At 41.0% G+C, this 26,727-nt stretch overlaps 2 protein-coding genes across 4 annotated transcripts; one reads left to right on the top strand and one right to left on the bottom strand.

Moving 5' to 3' along the window:
* Positions 1-1,980: 1,980 nt before the first annotated feature.
* LOC102079795 (KN motif and ankyrin repeat domain-containing protein 4) lies at positions 1,981-16,887 on the bottom strand. Of its 3 annotated transcripts, none has more exons than XM_005458059.4 (10): positions 15,729-16,875; positions 10,570-10,648; positions 9,016-10,482; positions 7,898-7,973; positions 5,922-6,254; positions 5,662-5,746; positions 4,371-4,590; positions 4,145-4,287; positions 3,372-3,572; positions 1,981-2,597 (listed from the first exon to the last, which is right to left on the bottom strand). In XM_005458059.4, exons 2-10 carry the CDS (start codon positions 10,586-10,588, stop codon positions 2,505-2,507), a joined length of 2,637 nt encoding a protein of 878 aa, XP_005458116.1. In that variant the 5' UTR covers positions 10,589-10,648; positions 15,729-16,875; the 3' UTR covers positions 1,981-2,504. The 3 variants fall into 3 exon arrangements, with proteins under 3 accessions (XP_005458116.1, XP_025756249.1, XP_025756250.1); XM_025900464.1 differs by lacking the exon at positions 15,729-16,875 and adding an exon at positions 13,887-14,341; XM_025900465.1 differs by lacking the exons at positions 1,981-2,597; positions 3,372-3,572; positions 4,145-4,287; positions 4,371-4,590 and adding an exon at positions 4,622-5,571 and having other exon boundaries at positions 15,729-16,887.
* A 3,158-nt stretch (positions 16,888-20,045) lies between these two features.
* Positions 20,046-23,095, top strand: LOC100689785 (angiopoietin-related protein 3). Its single transcript, XM_005458068.4, has 4 exons — positions 20,046-20,076; positions 21,171-21,706; positions 21,964-22,074; positions 22,881-23,095. Exons 1-4 carry the CDS (start codon positions 20,061-20,063, stop codon positions 22,917-22,919), a joined length of 702 nt encoding a protein of 233 aa, XP_005458125.2. The 5' UTR covers positions 20,046-20,060; the 3' UTR covers positions 22,920-23,095.
* Positions 23,096-26,727: the final 3,632 nt, after the last annotated feature.

Below are 26,727 nucleotides of genomic sequence, written 5' to 3'. Positions count from 1 at the left end.
CTTTAAGTATTCTGTCTCTCTCCATTAAAATGAATGAGGTATTCATTTTACGTGCATCCCCTGTATTTTTAATATTATATTTTGTATATAGTCCCCATATCCTTAACTCTCAGAAACATTAAACACTGTTTTACCTCATTTTGGTTTTCTGATCCACATTTATTGTTTGTTTCAGTCTCTCGCTACCCTTTTCCAGATGCTGCAAACAGATGGTAGACGTGAGTTTAGCTTAGTATGCAGCACCCGAAGACTCTGATATTTTCTCTGGGATTTAGTCGAGATCAAAAACAGAGCTAGAGGTGTGTATTAATATTAAGCTTTCATCAAGTCCTCAGAAAGACCCTAAATCAGTGCTAATGCTGTTGCTGCATTTCTGCTACTAGTTCCATCCCTTGTATACATCAATATGTGTCATACATGTATTCAAACCCCATTCACATTTTGCACACTTGATTTTTTTTTTTTTTAATAAAACTGGAATTTTTCTAAAAAGTCAAATTATACTAATTTGCAAATGTAATTAAAGCCTTGAGTCAGTACTTTTGGCATGTCTCTACAAGCTTTAAAAACCTGGATCTTGACTGTCCGGTACTTCCAACCAAGCTAAATCCATAATGTAGGAAAGTGTGCAAAACGTGGAGGAGTCGCAGTCATTTCTGAAACAAATGCAAATGCTAAGTTTAGACCTACAGCATTATCTTTAGCGAACTAGCAGCACAAGCTAACAAGCAGGGAAACCACCAACAGTGTCTGCTAATAAGTGCTTTTCATTTTACCTTTTATGTGAACCGCACGGAGCACAAGTGTTGTCTGTGGAAGCTGCAGAAATATCAGCATTAAGTTGGATAACATTATCAGTTCTTATTAGCTGAAATACTCTATAGACTGTACCAAATGAAGCCACGCTGACTGAAATGCATTTTGCATTCAGAGTGATTCACCAGCAGACAGAGAAACTGTAGCAGATAAATCCAGTCCATTATCATTATTAAACTGAAGCCAGCAAATGCCTTCAGACTGCACAGACGCCCCCCTCCATTGTTGTATCACACCCCCTCAGGGTGTTATGGAATAGGTATGTTTTATTAGTCCACTGTTCCCTGCAGACAAAAAGAGGTGTCACAGACATTTTTATCCCTGCACAAAGGCTGAAATGAGCACTGTTACTTGCTGTGGCGTTAAGGCTTTGAGTGGGGGATGGGGGACGCACACCTATGCAGTCATGTGACATGCGTATATGTGTGTGTGTATCCACAGTTACATGTTATCAGAGTCATCTCTTTGAAACACTTTATTCTGACAGAGCATTTCCATACTGGCCTCCTTGTTTGTTATTTCTACATACGGATACATTTCACTAATAGAAAAGATGCCCGTTCCATCTCAGTCTGCCACATCTTCCTCGCTTTCTGACGATTTATAGTTGCTCGTGGTCATTACAGTAGGACAGCCAGTCAGCTAGAATGGAAGAAATCCTCAGGGGAAATGAAGAACCCGTGCCCTGTCACACAGAAATCCAACGCCTTCTCCATCTATGCAATCCTTTTTTTGTCTTATCTCACAAACATAATCTCAGCTCTGTGCACAAAAAAACAAAACAGTGGCCCTTGCTGTTTCCCAGGGGGCTCGAGGAAACAAAGGCCATTCAAACAAATCTGATTTCACAACTGACTGAGCATTCCTAGGTGCCATACAGCTGGAGTGCAGGTGAATCTCACACGTTGTCCTCTCACACAGTGGAATTACTGCAAATCAAAAGGCACCACGTTTGCAACCGTCTGTCACACTTGAAAGAGATTAAATCTACTTCCTTGTATGTGAGCGTTTTTAGGTTCGCCTCCGCTGTAGCTTTCTGTAGGGGGGATTCTTATTATGTTTGAGTTGGCTGGTCGTTGGCGGTGATGCTGAAATGGATGAGCTGCTCCACCTCCTGGGCGACTTTGCCACTGCATGTTGCTCGTTTCAAACAATGAAATATCATCGCTTTTCTGTTATTTTATTAAAAACAGGCGTTGCATACATCAGTGTAGCTTTTACCAACGTGTGAAATAAACAGACTGGTCAATCGGCTCCAGGGATTTGTTTCTGTTTAGTTGGCATGCAGTATTTTGAAAGTATTTTATTGAAATGGTGCTTAAAAATGCTGAGAATTCCCCTTGGAAACACAGGTAGAATCTTCTTACAGACACAGATTTTTAGATAATACAACAAACATAATAAATATTCTTTCCATTGCATAGTTTGCAGAGCGAAGCTGCTGCACGGATGTGCAAAGATCAGCGATAACCTTAAACATCTATGGTAAAGACAAAATGAAAACAGCAGATTCACTGCATGCTGCCCTAGCAACCATCATCTGCCTCACTTTCTCGTGCCATACAGCCTCATTGTAATATCATCCCATTCAGCGCACCAGCTGTCACTAGTCCAGATTTCAGAAAAAAAAAGTCTGCGTTTGAAGCGCCACTCAGGTGAGAGGATCTGACACGTGAACAGATCCACTTCTACAGAGCTCGAGCTTTAGCGTGGGCCTGCAGCAGGGCAGCTGTATCGGCGTGGGAACCTTGCATGGCGATGGAAAGCGCAGTTTGACCTCGCTGGTAGACAGGAAACAAAGAAAAAAAACAACATTTCAGCTCAGAGTGCAACATTAATGTGACTGATTCGGGGTCCCCAGATGGTGAACCTTGCAGAATTTGGTGATCTCCTGACTTTGTTATCATCTGATTGTTAAGTTAACATTATTCGTGTTACCACACAAAATTGCTGGCGTATCTGTAGGCCATATAAATTCATTTTTCCACGGTTTAATCAGTCTAATTAGTGTGGGTTTAGGTGAGACATGGTTTACAGTCGAGGAAGGATTTTTTTTTTACTCTTAAGTGTACTTTAAAGGTAGAATATCACAAGCAGAAGAGAGATGTGCCTCCCTTGCTCTTTCCCTGCCTCCACTTGCTCCGCATGGCACAGATATTGTACTGTTAGCGGATTAGCTCCTCTCAGCCCAGGGAGATTTGTCTTACTGTAGCCTTGATTAATCCTGGGGAAGCTCTATTCTGCTACATCCAGACTGTCAGTCCACTCACATCCACAGAGTCAATACATTCGAGCTTTCACGCATCTAAGCTGCTTTTCTTTGCATTCAGTGATGTGAATGCTAAGATAGATGTGCCATTTTGTTAACAAATGGAGGTGAATCATCACATGAATTCAGTGTCCTAAAATTGAATTTTAATGGGTATGATGCCCAGACTATTGTTGCATCACAACATTATGATCCAGTTCATTGTGATCCCTGAAAATGACCACAGAACAGAGTTTGCCAGCATTGTTTCCCAGGTTACATGATGATTTGTTTGATGTGGTCGTACCTTGTCAGTCAGAGCGAGGTCGCACTGGCTTCTCTCCAGCAGGAGCCTTGCGATGTGCGTGTGGCCCCTCTCAGATGCGAACATCAGCGCTGTGGTTCCCTGGCTGTCCTGGATGTTAGCGTCTGCCCCACAGCTAAGCAGCAGGCGAACCATCACAACTCGGCCATGTCTCACTGCCAAGTGCAGAGCTGTTTGGCCCGTCTGTGCGGGGAGGGAGAGAGTGTGAGGCCCAGACCAAGAATTGTTCAAATCTCCTCTTTCTTCTTCAGCTTTCATTCTTCATCTTTTAGTAGTCAGTGTCTTACTAACCTCACTTTTATAGGGACAAGCCAGCAACTCCAAAGATTGGGTAATTCTTAGTAGGATTGTTTTTTTTAACTCTCCTTGGTATACATGCATACCCATGTCTTTCAAACTGTTCATAACAAAGGTTGAAAGCTGAATGTGCAAACCCTTTACCCCAGTTTAAGATAATCCTGATGACATCATCCGCTTCCTCTGAATTTGAAAATCTCCTCCCAGAGCCACAGAAGACATTATACAGCAGTCTCAGGATGAACTCTGTCAATGATCATTTTTTCCTGTGTAAAATCTACCAAGTGATTCATTAATAATGGATATGGTTAGGTATAGCTTTCCATTCACTGCTTAGAAAACAGTACAAAGAACCAGCACAGGGTGCTAAAGGAGGGAGCTGCGCTGCCATCTCACACTGATATCCCCCTCCACCCCCACCTCATCCCTGTTACATTTGTTCTTATTGCTTGTGGTACCTTGCTGGAGCGAATGTTAATGTCGCCCTGCTCCATTAGTTTGCGGACAACTTCCATTCCACCGGGTCCATCAGGGGCTGTCAGCGAGGCCAGCATCACTGCCGTGTAGCCAGAATTGTTCTGAATGTTCACATCGCTGACACCTGTGGCACAGGGAACATGTTTTTTTAGTACTAACAAACGTTATGTTACAATAGCTTCGACAACACAGTTCCCTATATATTACCTGTATCCAGGATCAGGGTGACAATGCTGTAGTTGCAGTGGGAGACGCTGTAATGAAGCACTGTGTTCCCGTTATCGTCCGCCAGATTGACCAGAAAGGCCAGCAGGGAGGGTGTTTCCTTCTTTATGTGTTTCAGGTATGCAGCCACCCTGCTGGGCTCAGAGGCCTCCTCTGCTGCTGCACTGAACCAGTGCTGGAACAACACAACCAGGGCCTTCCTCTGGAAAATATATGAATAAGAACGATTCCTGGTGAAGCATGAATTTAATTAACATATATTACATGTTTAGATCATTTAACAGTCCTGCTTTAAAGAAATATGTGGTACAATACAAAACTGAGGTGCAACACATGTCAACTTTTTGATGGCAAGTTTTGCATGCTATTTTTATTGTTTAAAGTTTATCTGATGAAGACGTCATATCCAGTAGCATTAATGTTGCTCTGTGGCTGAGTAGTTGCTTTTCTGCCCACCTGTAGAATATAAAATATAAAATATTCTCTCTTTGAAGCCCCTCTGTGGGGCTGGGAAAAGCCAATATAGAAGTCCCGCAAACTGCAGATCCTTAAATGGCACCTCATGACAATCCCCTTAGATGTCTATGTTAAAATAACTGACTTTAGATCAGAAAACAAAACATTTATGAATGCAATGAATCATGGATCAGCCTTGTTAGCAGTGCTAGCTAGCTGGTGCTAGCATTGCACGATAACTCCTCAGGGCTACCCTCGTGTCTTAATTTGGTATTGTTCAGCTGCCAAACTCAAAAATCCAAAATTATAGTCAACAATCAAATGATTTACATCATTGTAGCAACATTCAGCTTTTGAAATTCAACATTTCTCAATAGAAGCAAGTTTAAGAGCTCGGTGACTGCAATCCACTTCAAAACAAGGCAATGAAGTAACAAACAGAACCACAAAGAAGGAAATAAATGGTGTTGGCAGCTCCGTGACAACTATTTTTTTTTTACCTTATACAACTCTGTTTAGTGTCTGTGCATTCTGGCGTAAAGGGTTCTGCAGATACCTCAGTTCCCAACGTGGTACTGCAAACTCTGTTCAGCAGGCATTTATACTGCATGTCTCTTTGTGGACAGATTTTTGTCAGCATGATAGGATGACAACCGTCCAAGATGTTTATTTGGCTGGGTTCTGAGAACTCATTTGTGTCTCTGCTGGTGTGATCGCACAGTAGTGTCTATGTAGTGCACAGACATATTTTTAATGCAGTAAATGAAAGAAAAATTTCATATCTATTTAAATTTAATCTCTAGTCATGACTGCTTACCATGTCATCATTGGGGTTGTCCATGTTGTCCATGTGATTATTAAGGAAATGACAGGCAGAAATAAAATCTGCATTCACTGCTTCTCTGGAAGAGGAAAAAAAATGTATATGTGTGCTCAAGGAAGGTCAGAATAGAGCGACAGTTCACTTTAAAACATGAGGAACATATTATATTATGATCAGATGAAATTAACTTCCTGCTGAGTGCAATTACATCTTCCGAACAGGCACCGATTGGGTGTTTGCTGAGGTCCTCTCACCTGCCTTTGGTGGTTGTTTCCGAGCCAGAGTTTCCCTCCATCTGTTCTCCTGAGGGCTGTGTTTTCATCTTGGCCGTTTTCTCTGTAGCCCTAGCTACCAGAGATACATCACCACCATCTGTCCCCCCAAAACCTGTTCCTTCCAGTTTCATCTGTCTGTCTGGGTCAATTTGCTTCTCTTCTTTCGTTTTTCTCTTCTCTGTGTCTACATCCAGCTGGGCAGGAGCCACCTCCCTAAGAACCGTGCTACTGTTCCTCTGCTCCAAATCATCATGGACACTTTGGCTCATACAGGCTTGACCAGCCGGATTTTTACTGGCAGTCTCATTGCTTCTATAGAAAAATGAAAGAAAAAAAAGAGGTATATGTTAAATGTTACAACTGCTTCTACACTTTTGGTTTGTTTTTTTATTTCGGTGACAGAGGTTGGTGAACTTATACATAGTAAATCTTGTGAATTTGCTTAATTATCTCAAACCAATGACTAGTCTGAATGTCTTATGTATGTTTAGGGGAGTCAGAGGCTGGGAATTGCTATACAGTGCATCCAGAAAGTATTCACAGCACTCATCCACTGGTCAAAATTCTACACATAATACCCCATAATGGCAAAGTGAAAAAGTTTGCTTAAAATTTTTTAACATTTAATAAAAATAAAAACCAAATATATAACATGAACATAAAGATTGTGATTATATAAAGATCTAAGGAAGGGTACAGATACATTTCGGCACCATTAAAGTTCCCAATGAGCACAGCGGCCTTCATTATCTGTAAGTGGGAGAAGTTTGAAACCACAGAACTCTTCATAGAGGCCAATGGGGTAGAAAGGTCACCTCTCTGAACAAAAACCTGATCGTCACTCTCACAGAGCACCAGCGTTGCTCTGTGGAGAGAGGAAAACCTTCCAGAAGGACAACCATTTCTGCACCACTCCACCGATCAGACCTGTTGGGTAGAGCAACCAGTCTGAAGTCAATCCTCAGTAAAAGTCACATGACAGTCCACCTGGAGCTTCCCAAAGAACATCTGAAGGGCTCTCAGACCACAAGAAACAAAATTCTCTGGTTCAAACATTGAACTTTTTGGCCCGAAAGCCAAGTGTCATGTCTGGAGGAAACCAGGCATCGCTCATGACCTGGCTAATACCATCCCTACAGTGAAGCATGGTGGTGGTAGCATCATGCTCTGGGGGTGCCTTTCAGCAGCAGGAACTGGGAGACTGGTCAGGGTTGAGGGAAAGATAAATGCAGCATTGTGCAGAGACATCCTTGATGATAATCTGCTTCAGAGTGCTCTGGACCTTGGACTGGGGCGAAGGTTCATCTTCCAACGGGACAACGACCCAAAGCCCACAGCCAGCATAACAAAGAAGTGGCATCAGGACCAGTCTGTGGATGTCTGTGAGTGGCTCAGCCAGAGCCCAGACTTGAACCTAATTGAACATCGCTGGAGAGATCTGAAAATGGATGTGCACGATGTTCCCTTCCAACCTAATGGAGCTTGAGAGGTTCTGCAAAGAAGAATGGGAGAAACTGCCCCAAAATAGGCGTGCCAAGCCTGACGCATCATACTCAAAAAGACTTCAGCATGTAGTTGCTGCCAAAGTGGTTGGTGCTTCAAGAAATATTGAGCAAAGGCTGTGAATACTTTCCTGCTTGTACAGTCAAGCAGATATTTTACTTGAATTGTAATGTTGAACCAGAAAACACATTCCTGTATGGCTATTTTATTGTAGATGAATGAAATAAACGTACATGTGCGGCTTTGAAATATGGTTTATGTTCACTGTGTCATTGTAAGATACAGGAGCTGCCTCTTTTCTCCCCTTAACTGACAGCATTAGAGGGAGTGGTACTCATCTTTCAGACTTAAATCATGATGTTTTTCTGTGTCGGGACTATACAGAACCACAAATCAAATAACCAACAATCATAACATTTAGGGTTGCTAAAGTCAGGGAGTTATTTACTAACCCTTCTTTAACACCCCCAGAATGTAGGTTTTTCGACGTCTGGGCACATCCTTCTGTCTGCAGGATGGATTTAGAGGCTACACAGAAGACAAACACAAAGGATATGATGAAATGTCAGCATTACATGCTCCTCATTAGATACAATGGCTTGTTTATGTTTGCATAAACCATTTCATCACTGCTAAAGCTAATTGTAATGCTGTCTGTAAATCCAAGAGCCGCCTACTCATCAGTTAAACAAAAAAACAAAACACAAACCCCATCAGTTTCCTTCTAATCCATCTGTCTCAGTTTTATGATGCAATGTCTTTTAAAGTAAATGGTGACTCAGTTTGAGCTTCAAAACTGACTATAAGCAAACATTTTGCTTATCAGCTTCCTCTTACTCAATTTATCATCATCCTGGGTTTTAAAATTTTTGTTATGGTCTTGGAATTCTTCTTCTTATTTAACCTTCTTTTGGTTCTCAGTTTGACCATTTCTCTTTATTCTATAATGTTTGACACATTCAGTCTTAGTTCTTTGTTTCAGTTTCTGGTGGTTTTCGAATATTCTGCCTTTGGTTTATTTTGTCTTCCCCTCTTTGTCAAGTTTGCATGTTTAAGACTATCATCTCTGTTCAGTTAATTCCTTTCTCGCTTGTGCTTTATATTGAGTTCTTGTCCTTGTCTCGTCCTCCCTGATTATCTTATTACCTTTTGTTGTTTTTACTTAGTCTCCCCGTATCATTCCCTGAATAATAATTCCTCATGCCTCCTGGTAATTTGCTTTCCTTAGCTTTGCTTTCTGTTTTTGTACCGTGCAAACCTTTAGACTAGTCAGCATTAAATGCTGGCCTTATGCTCACCTCCATCTCCTTTGTGCTACATTTGGGTCCACAAAAAAACTAACCTCATTCCATGATACATGATACAAAGGTTCATACAGCTAATGAAATGCTGTTGTTGTTAGCAGTTATCAAATGGAAATTATTCTTATTCTTTGCACTACACAAAGCTCCACCAACACTGACCCTGGCTCACTTTGACTTCAATGTTACTATTATTAACTCTGAAATGTGGCTTCTGTTATCTTAGCCATAACGTGGCTGCTGTATAGCTACCTGCTGAATCTTCTTACCGTCACTGTCACCACGCTGTTTGTGGCAGGACATGAGGATGTCGACAAGTCCCATCATCTCCTGCTGCAGAGAGCTGACTTTGGGATCTGGGTGCTTTAGATGCTTGCCCTCTTCTCCTGATTCACTCTCTGTGCACAAACACTTCCACTGCTGATCCAGGAGACTCTTTATCTTCTTTATGTGATGGATCACCGCAGCTGCGTCTGTACCCTCAGAAACCAGTGGACGTCTTTCAGACGATGTTGAACTGACCACAGACTCGTGTTGCTGCCTTCTTTGATCGTTTGCATTAACCACTCGTTTACTAATAAAGCAAGGTGCTTTATCATACTCTGATCTCACTACCGTCTCATCTCCATCCTGATCTACCACCACCCTCTCTGCACGGACCCACACCGCAGGATTCTTAATGAGGTGTTCTATCTTCTCGTCTTTCCTTTTGCTTTCCTTTTGCTGCTCCTTCAGCAGCCCTGACACTCTCTGGAGCTCCAGGCTAGTCTCGTGGAGCTTCTGCTCCAACACAGCTACTTTGGCTTGCAGGGAGGTCACTGTCAGCAGCTCATCCAGATCTGTACTAGTCCTCCACTCATGCGTAGGGTTGGAGTCATCTTGGCTGACACTGTAATTTCTAGGAAATATACTGTGACTTTCATGCTGAGGTCCTCTCAATACTTTGCTATTGTGAGAGGATGTACCAGGATCCGTGGTGCCGTTCATTGTGGAGGGATGGTCACGTGGACTCAGTCCCAGACAAAGTCTTTCTCTTTCCTCCTGGAGGATGCAGATCTGCGCTCTGAGCTCAGGAATGACCCTCACTTCCATCTCAAGCTCCCCCACTCGCTCGAGGGCTTCAGTGAGGCGCCTCAGCAGACCTGAGCAGTCCTGTGGCCGAGGGCTGTCTGAAGAGCGGAACACATCTTCACATGAGATGTTTCTTCCCCCAAGGTGATCCTTTGAACTCCAGACGCTGCTGTGGTCGTCTGTGGACTCTGACCCTTGTCTCAGTAAAACCGTAAGTGGCAGACTGGAGGCACGGAGGAGATTGGGTCTGATATGTTCCCCTAGAGGTTGCTCATCAAACTCCTTGATTCTGGCTTCCATCTCTGCCAAAGATTTAAACCCTGTGGGGGAAAGAGGTGGCCTGTGATCATATGCCCAGGAAGTATAGCCATGATGATGATGATGGGCGTCTGACAATCGAGACCTGGGGCCAAGAGCTCCGGTAGATCCCCAGGGGCTCGGGCGATAGCCACACCCAGAAGCATTGAGGTGCCTTGGTAAAGTGCTTGCGCGCACTCCCTTGCTTCTGCGCTGAATGGGAATCCTTTTGATGGTGTTCCCTTTCTCTATGTCGTCTACATATTTCAGAAAATCCAGGTCAAGTCGGAAGCCATAAGGGGTTTCCACTGAATATGGGGGCTTCTCCTTGATTCCGTTCTGTGCTGTTTTACAAGGTGCAATATTCCCTGCAAAAATCACAGATAGTAAGTGAGCATGCATTTCAAATAAATATCAGATTCAGTGAAATTCTGAAGCGAAAAACTTTTTTCTACCATTTTGTGTCGCCATCATTTGTTCTCCTTAGTTCTCCGAAAAATGTGTTGACACATTATCTGATTGGACCTCGGGCATCTGACAAGAAAAAAGAGGACTAAATTAAGCCAACAACATATGAGAAACCTGTTTCTGCATTTTTACAAGTGGTCGAAGTGATTATTGTGTGGTTATATAATAATGTAATGAGCATATTGCAGATTTCAACATTTTGGCTCTGACATTGACTTGAGGTTTATTTGTGGTGCGTTTGGTGGCAGACTCGGTCCAAGTTTTGGGATCAGACGGAATAGCAATCATCCTTGTTTGTGCTCCACACACAATATGCTCATTCATTCACCCACATGTAGTGAGTGGATAACAAAACACAAACATTCAATTACGCTGAAGTACTTTTTCTTTCTCCCCCTCTCTTATTCTCTTCTCTTCCCAAAGTTTTCTATTTTTTCTCACACTCTTGCTTCATTTCTTCCGTCCACCAGGCAGCTATTATTCAACAGTGGCAGGCCTGATCTTCACTTGATTACAGCCCTGCCATCCAGGACGAGAGCTGAAAATAGCTTGAGACTGTTTAGCCCAGCAGCTATGGCCAGCAGTGCAAAATAAACTCCTACAGACATAAATACAGACAGTCATTGTTCTGACTCAATACTTTCCTCCCTTCCTCCTCTCCCTGTGCCTCCTACTAGGTCTACAGTTTTCTTTCAGATAGTTTGTTTTTCTATCACCGAACTATCTAGAACTTCATCTTTCACCTTGGAAAGTGATGTATTTTTACAATGCTCTACTGCCTGTTTAATATACTGACATGCCCTTCTTCTTTTTTATATCACTCCTTCCCCCGCCTCCCTCTCTCAGCATCTCCCCCTCTTAAATCTTTACCTCTTCCCGCCTCCCACGTTTCCCCTCCTCTCTCCTGACCACCAGCCTCTGCGGCTGCTTGCTGTCCTCTTGAGGCACGGTGGCCACCAAGCCACAGCCCCAAACAATGTCAGCTATGCAGTAAACAGACAAACACCACCAAATGTCCCTGCTGGGAATTTTCACCTCCATCATTTACACACTCGTTGGTGGCCGGCAGTAAACGGCAAAGAGATGTGCAAATTGCAGACACGCAGGGATGTGAGCAATTTTGCAGAATAAAGCCTGCACACTGAGACATATACATGAGGCATAGATACTGAGGGCTGTACATTTGGAAATATGGTGCGTATATATTTACAGGACACGACACAGTTCCTGATTAAGAAAAAAAAACATTGAGAGATTTACTCAGAAATATTTGTTTTAAGAAATAAATAATTTGATGCTCAGTATTGTGCCATGAATAACCGATAAATCAAACATGACACAAAACAAATGAAGAAAGCAGTGTTATTTAAAAAAAGAAATGACTTGATGAGTATTAACAGTGCAGGGTGCAGAGAGAGATGACAAGCAACATTCAGGGAAGGTCCCCTATCAGTGTACTGAGTGTACTTGTTTGGTACTAAAGTTTAAACTGTTTTGAGCTTCGTTTCTCCGACTTTAATAGCCAAAATCTTTTGCATGAACAGAATAATATAAACTATTCCTTTTTTTCCATCATATTCAGTTCTGTTACCCTTGCATGTCTAACCACTGTATTAGATACTAAAACTACATTATTTACTGTTATTTTCTTGTGGCTTCCATGATGTTGAGAGGACTCTTTTAGGCCTCTGTCTGACAAGTCTAAGTTTAGCTCGTACATGTGGGCGTAAAGCTAAAGCACATGTCAGGCAGTGAGACCCAGATATGTCTTCATTTTAAAGGCTAATTGAAGACCATTCAGGTGCTCCACATATACAGAAAAATCAAGTAGTACACAAGAAATATTTCCATAAAGCTAGTGTAGCATGAATAATAGGAAAAAAGAGCGTGCTGATTGCAAGCAGACTTCACTATTGTGTCTGTCAATCAGCGCTGAAGCACAGAACACCTGTTACTGCAGACACCCCGATCTCTCTGTTGACTCAGTTCAAAATATAAGCTCGACTTCAACCCAATGACAACAAGAAATTCTTTTACAAGTAAAGAAGTTTTAGGTTCTCAATAAGAAATGTCTGGCTTACTTTAAGAAAAATATAAGCGTTTAGTATCTACACAGAAAGAATTTGGTGGGGCTAAAATACACTTTTTGATTTCTTATGAGTAGGCGGACATAGCAGCGCTGTATTTAACTTAAAGCAAGAGCTGGATCAAGTGACCCTGAACGCCCCCATAGTTATGCTGCAGTAGGCCTGGACTGCTGGGGGTTTCCCATGATGCACTTTTTTAAAGCTTCGCTTACCCTTTTGCACGCACTATGTGTTTATAGATCACTCTGCATTTAATCATTAGTTATTATTATTCTCGGACTCTCTTCCCAACTTGTCATGGTAGATGGTTCTGCTAGAGGTTTCTTCCTGGTAAAAGGCATTTTTTTTTTCCCACTGTCGCCAAGTGCTTGGTCATGGGGGGTTGTCTGATTGTTGGGGTTTTCTTTCTGTTATTGTAGGATCTTTACCTGACACCAAGAGGCAGCTGTTGTTGTGATTTGAAATAATGGAGAAAAAAATGAAAAAATGGAGAGACTTAAAATTATTACAGGTTAAGGTTATTACAGTGGTTGGAAGCACGTTCAATAAACAAGGTATACAGGCGCAAGAAAGAATGATTTATGCAGGATTCTGTGCAGTACCTCCCCAATGATCTGAGAGATTTTAGAGTCACACAGAACATCATAACTGGAAGTTACTGGCGCTAAAGGTGATTCTACAAGGATGGAGCAAGGACACTAAAGTTTTCACAGGACTCTATACTATCCCGTCCTATGAAAACTTTCCTTTTCATGACTGTGCAGTTAAAACCTTTTTAACCTGGAGCCATGTTAGCTTTTTTTCCCCACCTACCAGTCAAGGCTAGCTGTAGTTGAACATTTAAATGGCACTTGTAACTGTAAAGTAATTATCTCCAAATGTCAAACTTTTAAAAACTGCATGTAGAATATTAAGCAATAGGAATGCCAGTTTCAGATGCTTTATTTTCAGTTTTCGAGCAAACAAAGGAGCTTCGCACTGCTTGTTGTTGCCCGCAAGCCTTCCATTTTTACGCATAAATATAGACCCGAACATTTCCTCCTCACCAGGTTACCACAGAGGAAACAATATAGCAAAGTTAGGGTTAGGCATTTCCCAGGAGCCACTGCCCAACTCTCTCCACATTTCTGTGGCATAGGTTTTAATTGTCTGCGCCTGGAGAAGTAGGCCCACCTCACAGGAAACCCACGAAATGAAATGTAAAATATTTGCTTTACCCCAAACAGGCCCCAGCCGAACAGCAGTGCACAGCACTCCTGCTACCTCCGCACATAACGAATTCAGTCCAAAGTCAAGCATTGCAATGGGCTCAAATTTTCTTAAAAATAAAATAAAAAATCAAGGCTTCCTTTATGTTCAGCTCTTGTTGTCTTTCGGCTGGAGGAAAGCCACATTCTTCTCGCACAGCTATTTTTCCTTTACTTCAGTTTCTTTTCATCCTTGTGTGCCCACAACAGCTGCTCCCCTCCTCTGGGTGAGTGCGTCCTCTCTCATACAGACCTTAAGGCTCTCCCTGCATCAGCATAAACCCCATAATCACAACATGTCTGTCCACAGCATTCTTTACCAAAACCACAAGTTCAGTATTCACTCATCATGACAAATGGCTGCAGCCTCCCTATGTAGCAGCAGTAAACTGGACTAAAAGCTAATTTACTGTTGAAAGTAACAGGTCAAGATTTGCTGTTGTCATAGATGATAGCAAAACATTTCACCAGGCTCATCTTTAGCCATGTTAATCATGTGACTCTCGCAGGATGGTTACTGTTTCTCTTCAGAAATATTGAGGCAACGTTTTGGTGGATTCCCAGAGGAAGTGTCCTGTGTTTTTTGTACTATAGTGCAATATGATCAAGGTGATAACAACTGTTAGCTTGTTAGCATCCCAAAATTAGCATCTGTTTCAGACAATGCTCCGCCTACAAGCTGCAGAGCTGCTGCAATGGAGTCCATCTATTGCTTATGGAATCAGTCCATGCATTTTTGTTTTCTTGGGTTTCTGAAGTTTACAGGAGTGGGGACCTCGTAGTCACATTGCCACCGACAACACTGTATTGCGCACATTTTGACACAATTGTACTGCATACCAGGATACGAATATTTGGGAAGGTTTAGGTGTTTCCTTACCTGTTAATAGTGAGCTTAAATAACTTCAAACCATAGCTTTCTCCGTACACTGAACCTATAACCTGTGTCTCTTTGCTTCTTTACAGTGTCGGTATATATGTGTCTACATGTTTTACTGTCTATGCTGTGTTCCCGGAAAAATCCTTCCTCTCCTCTAGTTTTTTGGCTGTACAGCCTGTGGTTTTTCCAACTCATAACTCTAACCCTCATCTTCTCTTTGGAGCTGATTTAAGAACCAAAGCCAAGTGTTTGGGCTCAACCCCCCGAGTCCCCCTCCCCATCCTATGTCTCCGTATTGCTCTGTTTTCCCTGTTTCTTTAAAACTCACATTTTTCACTGTCTCCTCAAAGTGTTCCTAGAAATTTTTCAGGTTCTGTGATATCCCCTCCCATATGTTTTGTCTTGGTGCTTTTGAACCGCTGGACTTGCCCTGTTCCCATTCCAACAGCACCAGGGTCAGGGTTGCAATGAGTTGCAATGTGGCATTCAAAGCCTCACTGGATGGTATGTGGAGCCAAAGCTCATTGGATAAAACAGTTGCCTGGAGCCCCACGCAAGGAAAAAACAATGATATGCTAACATAAGAAGGTTAAAATAGAAACATGGGCAATGCAGGCAATGAGTTTGTGTCAACTGCATTGCATAAGTAAAAGTGTAATAAAATAAAAGTACAACCGACATTTAATCTTTTGAATGCAAAGATGTTGTCCCGAAGATCTGCTTAGTATTCTTACTTGGCCCAGAAGTCCACTCCACACCATTTGTTAAATCCATTTAGAGTCAAAAGCTTTTCTGACCCTGAATTTAAATCAGCCGGTCCCTGATCGAAGACATTCAAGGTCATCTTTCTGCATCTCAGCTTTGATTAACTGTCTGATCCAACAGTCCTCAAATGCCTGCAGATTTGAGATGAATATTATATCTGAGCTTACCTTGTGGCATGTTGAGCAGTTTCCCCCACTTTGTACCGCTGAACTGTGGGATTGATTGCCAGATAGTCCACTACCGTCTGCTCTCAGCTAGTTCAGCCTGTCTGTCTCCTGAGAAGGCAGGGAGGTGCTGTCAGGGAGAGTGGCATGCCGCGGCTATTTGGTAAATGCCAACGTGCAGCCCTTGCCATAACAGAAGCTGGGTTTACTTGTGTGTAAATGGGAGCAATGAGCAAGGAGGAGCTTGTGAACATGCCTCCTGTCCAACTAGACTGACAAGTGGGAGGCTAGACATAGACGATCACACCCACTCCTCCAGACAGCAGCCAATAGGAGTTCAGAGGTGCAGCCGACTGGGAAAGACAGCTGCTCCTTTGGAACCCCGGTGACAGCACATCAAAGTATTGAGCTTCTGGTAAGAAATGAGAGAAAGTACTAGTCACCTTACTGTGTGTCTCAGATTACACCAAGTTACCATGTAGAGTCTCATAGACCTCCCTCTTTGAGAATGTGAAATTCTACCCAGTGTTATGTGATCTGTGGCCTCTATAATCTGGTAAACAGTGGGCGAAGCACAGGGCTTGGTGGCATTCATGGGGGTTAAGTCTCTCAGTGCATACCTCTCGTTCTGTAGGGATCCTCTTTCAGCCTGTTACTAGCATCTTCCTCTGGAAATCACCATCACGCCGGGAAAATGGTAAACAGGCAGGTATTTGTACAACACTTTCTACACAGAGTGGCCCAGCAGAGCCCTTTTTTCATCCCTTTATTTTAGTTAAGAGAGAAATACCAACATCTCAGTGACTGCTTAACTTTCATGGTCATCATAGAACAAAAACTAGGACCACAGATGCTCCAAGAATTAATTCTTTCTGAGAAATATCACAACATTTTCTAAATTCATATGGTATCCGTAACCTCTATAACTATTTTATAGCTATCCACTTGTAGTTCTAAGAAGATGCATTCTAAGGTGTTAACAGGGTTACACTGCATTCATATTCGCCATAGGTAGTTTGATTATGAGCTAGAATGCTGTAACCATCCAAAGCAGACTTACTTGGAGCTACAACACTGTGATAGTATGTGCACCTGCCTGTATGATGTCAACCTTGATTAAACAAGAATGTGTTTTGTTCGCAATGTTGCAGAAAAGGATCCTCTACCCACAATCCCAAATTGAAACAGTGATTTCTCTGATTGGTGCAAATCACTTTTACCATATTGATAACTGTGTATGCTCAGGGTACATACACACATATTTACTTAGATAGGTTACGATCATTATGGTAAGGTTATGTAACCACTCCTGTAGCTTTGCCTTTTTTCATTTTCCTTTATTTTTTTGAATCCAAATCAGATTCTTTTGGAATTCACTGGTAATGATATGACTCTCACTTTAATTATTTACATTTCCTTTTTTTTAGCTGTTGAGTGCTTCAGAAATTAGTGTTAATGCTAATTTCGACTAATATACCGATGGTAAGCCCAGGAAATACACTAGAAACTGTCAACGTTGTAGAAAACACAAATATTTTTGAAAATCTGTAAAAAACTTATTTAAAACTAAAAATTATGTTGTTATTCATTAGGCAAACAAAAAACTGAATTCCCATTTTGAAATCCAAATTTGAGCCAGGCTACTGAAAAGTCAGAAATGAATCACACATAACATTCAACCACTAAAACGAATTTTTCTGTTATAGAAAGGAAATAACTGCAATTTGTATTTGTAATTTAATTTAATCTAAAAATAACAATTTGCTTAATTTTTCAACTTTCTAGTAAAACAGTACATTTATTCAAATTCATAATACATTTTATCAATAAAAATATATCTTTGACTGTAGAGCTTGTGCACACTGAACCATTACAGAAACATTTTGGTAATTACCAGTACTGTTAATTTAGGGCAGTTGTGGCATAAACCTTTGTAGTGGTCTAATAAATTTGTTAAGCACTGTACATTTGCTAACATGAAATATGCTGATGATAGCTCAAAGCAGTGCATATAAATAAAGCCTAACAGTGCTGCTAGCATTGATGTAGACTGTTCATCTTTCTTTGCCTCTCATTCAGTTTCTTCAGTTACGAAATTGTAAGCTTTAAGAGTTGGCTCTTTGTCTGTCAGTCAGTGAGATTATGCTGAGTTTATTAGTACTGAGCAAAATTTGTTACATTTGTTGCAAAGAAGGAGCCTATAGGCAAAGGAAGAGCTCCGAGAGGTCTGGAGAACTTTTTCAACAATAATAAAAAACTGACAAGATTCACTCCTTTTAAGTTTTATATACTGCTTTTCATATGAGTTCGATACTGTTACTCTTTTCTCTCCATTTTTTGAATTGTGTCTTTTGTGTGTTGGAGTAGGGCAAACTAAATCTGTGTCCTCAGGCCAAGAGAACTACATTTCAGAATGAAAAACTACAATCACACATTTCACAGTATGTGTGTAAGTCTATGACACGATGCCGCTCAACAAGCTGTAACCACTGCCTTGTGCCCTGCAGGGTTAGCTCTGCCATGGATGGAAAACGAATTAGCGAGAATTAGCAAGAAATACTCCCCTTTCCATTACCCAAGCAGACAACTGACTCCGAGAAGGATTGTGGTTTGAACTGAGGGAAAAAGAGGAAAAAAAACAAGTCTTTATTGGAGCAAATGACTGCTGACGGACAGACCACATACTGCAGAGAACTTGGCCAAGAGGCAAAAATGTCCTCAAAGGCAGTTTCAAAGAAAGATTTACTGTTGCATCATATATAAAGAGAAATATGGCTTATAAAATAAGTTTGTAATTTACTTCAAATATTTTGTTAAAAAGAAAATGAGTAGTTAATCATTAGCTCACACAAATAGACCATTCGGGCTTGCCTGCTGCAGGGTATTAATTTTCCTCCCATTTAGATGAAGCTGCTTTCTGCTGGAAAGTACAGCTTGAGGTTTTTTGCCGAGAGGCAGGTTCTCCTTCAAGCAAGAATCGTGCTAAAGAAAAAGTGTAACGTGTTCTCTGAAGTTTCATTCTGATGAAATAATCTGTACTTTCCCAGTCTGGTCCGCAATCTTAACCAGCCAAAATCCTTATCCTTTGGCTTTTTACCCTTCAAAAACAATGGTGAATTTGTCAATTAAAGAACTGAAACAACACAAAGCAGATGGAAGAGTTTAAAGTGGGTTAGTTGACCTAAAGGTCTCATACAGCTGGCATCCTTCCCCAAATTATGACCATTATGTAACTGCGGTTTGTGGTGAGGGGAGCTGCAAGGTAAGCTGAGGCTGCACTGGCCAAATAAAACAGTATAGTCATGAAACAGTAACCTATGAGCGTATGAATTGAGACCAGTCAATCACCCAGACGGCCACAGGCTCTTGACAACCTAAGTTATTCAGTAATACAATAGCAGATTAGTCTAATAGAATCGGTTTACATCTATTTGATAGCTGGCCTTGGTATTTTTAAGCAGAAGAAATAAATAAATAGTGTGGATGAGCATTAGATAAAAAGCATTAGTTTGCACTTTTATCTTGTTTTCAGAGGCAAAACACAGGCAGCAGTAACAGTTACTATAATAACTAAACTCTTTTCTCTATTTGGGCTGAAAGAACAAAAACACTTAATGTGTAACATGTTCAATTTTAAAATACACTGTGTTATTTGCACTGTGTTATTTGAACCTTTAAACACAAACAGCTGTTGTTGTGAACTAGCATGGTGCTACCATGATGCTTTATACTTTTAGATAAGGTCCCTCTGATACGATGTTATACAATTTCTTTTACCTTATGAGGGTTCATAACAGTTTGGTACATTTCATGGCATTTTTTTCTCCGCTACAGGCAACCAAAAAAACAAATACAAAAAAAATACACACATAATGTAAAAGGCTGTGAGTGGTTTAGTTTCTTTGTTTGTTTCAGACACCTTCTTGCACTCTGCATGGCCCCTAACTACTATTCTGCTAGATGAGTTATAATTGTGGGTAACTGCTGACGCATACAATCGACCTTTCAGACAGCAGAGCCTTTGGTGGAAGTCTGGGCTGAGGACTAAGTTTATTGTGTACACACTGTAGCCCCCATACAACCGTCATAGTTAACATTTAACTGACAGGCGCCACCACAATTGAGAGTGTTATTTTCATGCGTTCTCGTGTGTGTGTGTGTTTCATGTAATATTGATGTCGCGGGGACATAAATCTCTTATGGGGACATTTCTACTTTTGGGGGGATGTGTAGAGTAAAGAATCGGTGGAACAGGTGTTTGGTCCTTGGTGATGTTACACATCTATACAAAACCACAGAGTCGTTATTAACTGCAACAACAAGAGGGGACCAGCCATGACCTTATTTACAGGTTAGTTGAATGCATTCCCACACTGTCCTGGCTCAGAGGAAAACATCTTTAGAAAGAATAAACGAAATAAGGATTTTTAAGAGGCATTAACATCAGAAAATTTGGACTTCTGCTTAAACATTTTTTTTTATACTTTGTTTCCAAGGAGCCCGACTTTCTTGCCATTTCCTATGCTGGTCTTGAGCAACAGTTCACGTTTTCTGAAAGTCTTTTAAAGTTTTTCTTTGTGTTTGTTTGTTTGTTTAAGTCACTTAACACTGACTTATAAATCCTTCAAGCACAGACAAAAATACACCAAACTCAGGGGATGAACCTGTGTTGTGTGTACACACAATAGACAACTTTAGAACAAAATAATTTGAAATTATATCTTTAGGCACTTTGCTACTAGTTTCCTGTCAAAACACATTTGTTTACATTTCTTTAGTTTTTTAAAATTTTCTTTTGCATTTTCTTCTTAAAATGACAGGCATATAATGGTGTTTTATGTACCAGCAAGGTGATTCCCAAAGAGCTATTAGCTGAAAGCTTAGTATGTCTCAGCATGGTGTGCACGCTGTCCTTTAAAATTTGTCCCTCAACATTATTGAAACACTGTGAGATCATCTCAACAAAGAACCAAACAAATCCACAGAAGATCTTTGAATGTCCTTCAAGAAGCCTGGAGAACTATTGCTGAAGACAAAAGAATTGATAAGAAAGCTGTATTTGGGGATTTCAGACTGTGCTGAAGAATAAAGGCGATCATTCGTTCAACTTTGTTAGAATTGTAAAATCTCTGTATTTTCCTGTTTGCACAGGTTTTCACAGTCCTGTACGCTAGCTTCAAACATCACATCTATATAGTTTATAGATGTATTATATATTTTACCAACAGTTATGATTTTTGTGTTATTCTGTGAATGAATGCTGTTGTATCATCCCGAGTGACGATAAAACTTACATGCTAATCTTTAAAATTTGAATAAAGCTTAAGTTCCAAGCAGACTTTAATAGTCCTCTGAGAAGGATCTGTAGAAAGATATTGATTCAGCTAACGTGGTAATCATTAATCTGATATCAGACAGAGTATAAAGCTCTGGATCTTCACTCAGGAACTCTTCATCCCGTCACAGAGCGAGGCATGAGAATAACACAAATTGTTTTCGTGTTTGCCCTCGCTGCTGCTTGTATTCCTGCCCTCTGTGGCAAAGAGGAACCTCCGGTCCTCCACCTCGAGGCTCCTGCTGAAAGTCAGTCCCGCTTTGCTGCTTTGGATGATGTGTATCTCCTGGCAAATGGCCTCCTCCGAATGGGTCAGAGCCTGCGGCAGTTTGCACAGAAAACAAAGGGACAGATAAATGATATCTTCCAAAAACTCAACATCTTCAATCGCTCTTTCGGCCAGCTGTCAGTGCTGGCCAGCGAAATCAAGGGGACAGAAGAAGAACTGAAGAGTACCGCTACTGTGTTAATGGCCAACAATGAAGACATCAGGGGCTTGTCTGAAGAGATCAGCTCCAAGATGAACAGCATCCTGCAAGAGAAAAGTCAACTGCAGAATAAATTGGAGGGCCTCGAGGAGAAACTGAGCAGTCTGTCGCTTGGCCTTGTGCCGAGTGAACGAGCAGCAGAGATCAATAGCCTTAGGGTGAGTAACCTGTTGTTAGAAAGAAAACCTGCACTTGATGTTTCTGTACTTTGCTGAGGTAAAAAAAAAGATCACTGCAACAGTATTGTGCAACAATAAATTCTAAAATAAATCAGACAACCTTTATGCTTTTTGGCTATTACAATCATCTTTGTTTTCCATCTATTCTCTCAGTGTTTGAATGCTGTTATACAAGCTCACAATACTATATTATTATTAACAATCATTCTTTGTTTTCAACATTCTTCCCTGATCAGGAGGTGATCCAGAGCCAGGAGCAAAGCATTACACAGCTGCTGAAGGCCGTGAGGGAACTAAGTGACCAGCTCATCTACCAGAGGACAAAGATCAATATTCTAGAGGAAAAGGTAAATAATAGAGACCTCAGTAAAAATGATTGGCATCTTATGATTGTTTTGTTTGGCGGTGAATCATCATCCATAACAAATGTGCATAACGCTGGGAAGGGTTTAGCTAACTGAGAAAATAAAATACATGATTCACCCCCTGTCATCACCTCAGTCAGAGTGAATAAGTTCCACTCAAATGCAACTTTAGTACACATTCTGACTGCTTTCAGATAATAAGAAGTTGTAATCAGCTCCAAGTACCTGGGAAGAGCATCTCTAAAGCAGCAGAAAATCACACTGGGGGGTCTACCCTGTTAGCTAAGAACAGGAAACTGAGTCTACAATTCAACAAACTCACCAAAATTGGACAATAGAAGATCAGAAAAAGGTTGCCAGTTCTGATGAGTCTTGATTTCAGCTGCTGAAAGCAGCTGGTAGGGTCTGAATTTGGCGTGAAGCTCATGAGAGCATGGCTCCATCCTGCCTTGTGTTAATGGTTAGATCTGGTGGTGGTGTAATGATGTGGGGGAAGTTTTCTTGGCACACTTGGGGTGTTTTGTACTGACTGAGCATTGTTTGACCGTCACAGCCTACCTAAGTATTGTTTCTGACCATGTCCATCAATTATACTGTGATACGTGTGCACATACAAGCATGTGCACCCTCCAATCTCCAAATCTAAATCTTATTGAGATGCTGACCATCTTAGCCAGTGCTGTAGTGATGTATACATTTCACTGAAAAAGCTTTTGAAGATTTCTACATAGAGTCAATGAGAGTATTTTTTTCTGCAAGCCAAAGATTTTTCTAACAATTTTCCACAGCTGACAGCCAACATGTTAGCTAGCCCAGGAGACCATTGAGAGGATGCCAGAAACCTTCAGCGCTGAGGCTCCAACACTCACCTCTTACCTGACCTCAGGTTCTACCAGCAGCACCAAAACAATCAATAATATGGATAATGAAACATAAAGTGATGTTGTAAGTGACTTATTGGTTTGATATCTGAAATGTGTTATTAAAAACCTGAAATATTCAATCAGACCTCGAATGCTCATCATTTACAAGCGCGTCCAGGATATTTCCTGTGGTTTTCAGCATGTCATTAATACAGTTTCATGAGAGAGAACTGTGCAAACAAGGGCTAAATGAATGCAATGGATAAATATAGACTCTGCTACTAACAATTACAAAAAAGAATAAGACCTCCAAAGATAGTTATTTATCAGTAACGGGTTATTGGTTAATCTCACACATACAGTATGAAATTGTCACCAGTCACAATATCACCACATTGTTTGATTTGTACATCCCAAATTTGTGTAGTACTGTATACAAGGTAAAGAAAAGCCAAAAATCCTGTCTGGGAGGTGTGAGGCATTAAGTAGTGCAAACTAATTATTGTTTGATGAAGTACTCGATGAATCAGGGGAGCTCTACTTGAGAAAAACAAAATAGCGCTCTGTCATTACTGAAGTATCATTACTCATTTATTAACGAGTGGTGGCCAGCCAAAAAAGGTTTTAAAAACCGTGTAAATATAAAAGCTATAAATTTAAATCCCCTCTTCTCTATGTTTTCAGCTTAGACCATGGAGTAAGAGAAAGAATGGTTCAGTAAATTTTGATCAGACGTGGGAAAAGTATGAAAATGGTTTTGGAGATTATGGAGGTGAGATTTTACAGAGAAAATACATTCTCAAATTCCACATTTGATTCTTATCATCATTACTATCATTATTGTAATTTTATCATCTCTGTGACTAACACAGTGTGCCTGCACCCCTGTAAGCATCTTTGTCTGCATCACTTTTCATATTTACTTGTTAAACCATGTTGGCTCTGAGCCCCCAAATCTCTCTCTCTCGTGCACACAGAGGAGTTCTGGCTTTGTCTCAGGAGGATTCAGTCTCTGTCCTCTTCAGGCATCTCTGTCCTTCACGTAGATCTGGAGGACCGGAGACAGAACAGATGCTTCATCGAATACAGATTTTTACCTTGATGGGCCAGCGAGCAACTACACCATTCAACTCACGCACGTGTCTGGAAATCTGCCCAACCAATGAACAACTTCACAGGCATGATGTTTTCCACAAAGTATAGGAGCCATAACAACCATCGGGACCCCAGCTGTGCCCACCAGAAAACCAGTTGGTTACAGCAGATGCACATGTAATACCCATGTTTTATTCCCATGGGATTTGCATCCCATGGGAATAAACTGAATCAGATAATAGGAATAATGAATGCTTGTTGTCTACTATTTGTCACGGCACAGTGGCCCGTGGGAATGGAATGGACTCTAGTGCGGATGCAAAACCGGAGGCTTGAAGGGCGGTGCAACAAAAGAACTTTATTCACAACGCTTGTTAGCAACGGAAAACTCAGACTATTATTCAGAAGAAACATAAACTAGACGTCTGAGGTAGAGGAGACTATAACTATAACTAAAGTAAGACAAAATCACTGTGACGACTGGGTGCAGAGACTGGGCAGGGGAAGCTATCCAAAAGAGAGTTGTTAGTTAATCCAAGAGTAATTTCATTGAGCTGCCTTACATCTTTGCAGGTGGAGTTTGCTTGGAGGGGGGATGGCGTGAGACAGGGGTCCAGGTGAGTACTGAGTGCAATACAGGGAGGCAGGCAGGAGACACTGGCAGTTTGGAAGGGAAGTTACCCGCAGGTTCGAACCAGAATCCAGGAGAGGTTAGGCTGGTGAGGCTTGGTAGGTGGATTCCAGATGCCAACTAGAAGACAGAGGAATGGCGTAAGCAACACACACACACACACACACACACACACACACACACACACACACACTATGATACACCAAGAAAGGCCGTGAGGCCGAAAACTGACTAAGGTTAGCAGATAATCTGGCGAGGACTAGTTGTGTGCGCTGGTCTTAAATACTGCCGGTGCGATTGCCATCACGTGAGGAACAACAAGGACTCCACCCAGAGGAGGGGAGCCGATGCAGTGGAAAAGTACTCAGACCTGCCCAGGCCACGACACTATTGTCTTCACAGTATGCGATTTCTATCATTTTCTAAGTGGATGGTGGTTCAGCACCTGTGGAGACACTAACCTGAATGTGAGATATCTTCACATGAAACTAAAGGAGTGGTCTGAATGTAGGAGAGGGATCCAGTGGATGTCAGGTAAAAGGCGTCTTCTTTCAAGTTTACCCAGATCTCCATCTATCATGTGGCTTCCACCAGTGGCACCTCCCAAAAGTCTACTTCCCCTGAATCAGACGTCTTTCTGTGATCCAGCATCAGCATTCTCTGAACAAAATCCCAGTAAAAACAGCTTTAAACTGTGGGCTCATGAGGAAAGTCTTGGCAAAGCTTGAATTTTAGCAACCATGGCTCCAGAAAGCATAGGAAGGGAGGAAGATGTTTCCTGCCAAGTATCAGATTCATTGCACAACCCCAGTTTTGAAAAACGTGGAACACTGTGTAAAACATAAATAACAACAGAATGCATAGATTTAGAGATCACATAAACACAGATTATAATCACAATAGAACATCAGCTGAGAAAAGTCAACATTTTAGGAAGAAGAAGAATCTTTAACCATCATAGAACGGTGAGCTGTGTTCACAGACAGTGATTTCTGGAAGTGTTTCTGAGCCCATGCAGTGATTTCTATAGCAGGGTCATGTCTGTTCCTAAATCAGTGTCATCTGAGGTGCTGACAATCACAGCATCCAATACTGATTTTTGTCCTTGTCAGCAGCTGTTTCTCCAGGTTTCCCCAAATCTCTTGATTTTATCATTTACTGCAGATGGTGAGTCTTCACCGTTTTACATTAACAAACACTATTCTGAAATACTTCCACAATTTGTTCACAGAGTTTTACCCGGTGTGTTACTGACCTGTCACTAATTAACTTAATTAGTTGCAAATTGTTCCTCCAGCTGTTTCTTTCTGGTAGCACTTGTGCTTACAGCCTTTTCCTGCCCCAGTCCCAACTTTTTCAGAAATGTTGCTTCCATTAAATTCAAAATGAGCTAATGTATTACTTAAAATTATACATTTACTCCATATGCATACTTGATATGATTTTATTTGTGAATAAAATGGAGTTTAAGAGATTTGGAAATAATTACATTCTGTTTTTATTTATATGTTACCAGTCAAAGATTATAGAGAAGAAACAGTCACATATGAACAGTTTTTATATTGGGTCACATTTACTCATTGACCCCTGACAATTTGGGAAGGTTCCCTTGAATGGATCATGACATAGAAAGGAAAAGGTTGGATGCATATATGAGGCTCCACAATCTCTTCTCGAATTGTTTCTATATGTTTTTCATACTGTCCTTTTTTATGTAACAAGAACAGCATCTAAAAGTGTCAGCTTTTGTCATGATTAATGGGTTCATTGTTTGATATATTTGTTATTATCACAAAAATCAAATAACTGTTATAGAAGACTTTAAAAACAGCAATTTATTCACTTCTGAAATGCTAAAAGCATACATTTTTGTCACTACTGTTGTCAGAATTGTAATGGATTAAAACTGTGTTGGAGAAAAATTGAGAGCTTAATTTTGCTTTATATATAAGAGTCGTTACATATGAAGTGCAATTGTTGGAGGAACTCCATATAATTTAACAACAGGCATCATTTTATGGAAGAAAAGTTGTTCTGACATTTTGA

The sequence above is a fragment of the Oreochromis niloticus genome, linkage group LG18 (assembly GCF_001858045.2).
Source record: "Oreochromis niloticus isolate F11D_XX linkage group LG18, O_niloticus_UMD_NMBU, whole genome shotgun sequence".
Classification (NCBI taxonomy): domain Eukaryota; kingdom Metazoa; phylum Chordata; class Actinopteri; order Cichliformes; family Cichlidae; genus Oreochromis; species Oreochromis niloticus.
This window is presented reverse-complemented; position numbering and strand designations above follow the sequence as displayed.

What these genes read in the sequence shown, in the direction of transcription:
- LOC100689785 (XM_005458068.4), top strand. An exon ending in CAGAGATCAATAGCCTTAGG is followed by an intron (nt 21,707 to 21,963) that starts GTGAGTAACCTG and finishes TTCCCTGATCAG; the next exon opens with GAGGTGATCCAGAGCCAGGA. An exon ending in TCAATATTCTAGAGGAAAAG is followed by an intron (nt 22,075 to 22,880) that starts GTAAATAATAGA and finishes AATTTTCCACAG; the next exon opens with CTGACAGCCAACATGTTAGC.
- LOC102079795 (XM_005458059.4), bottom strand. An exon ending in GAAACAACCACCAAAGGCAG is followed by an intron (nt 5,747 to 5,921) that starts GTGAGAGGACCT and finishes TTCCTCTTCCAG; the next exon opens with AGAAGCAGTGAATGCAGATT. An exon ending in TTAACATTCGCTCCAGCAAG is followed by an intron (nt 3,573 to 4,144) that starts GTACCACAAGCA and finishes CTCCCCGCACAG; the next exon opens with ACGGGCCAAACAGCTCTGCA.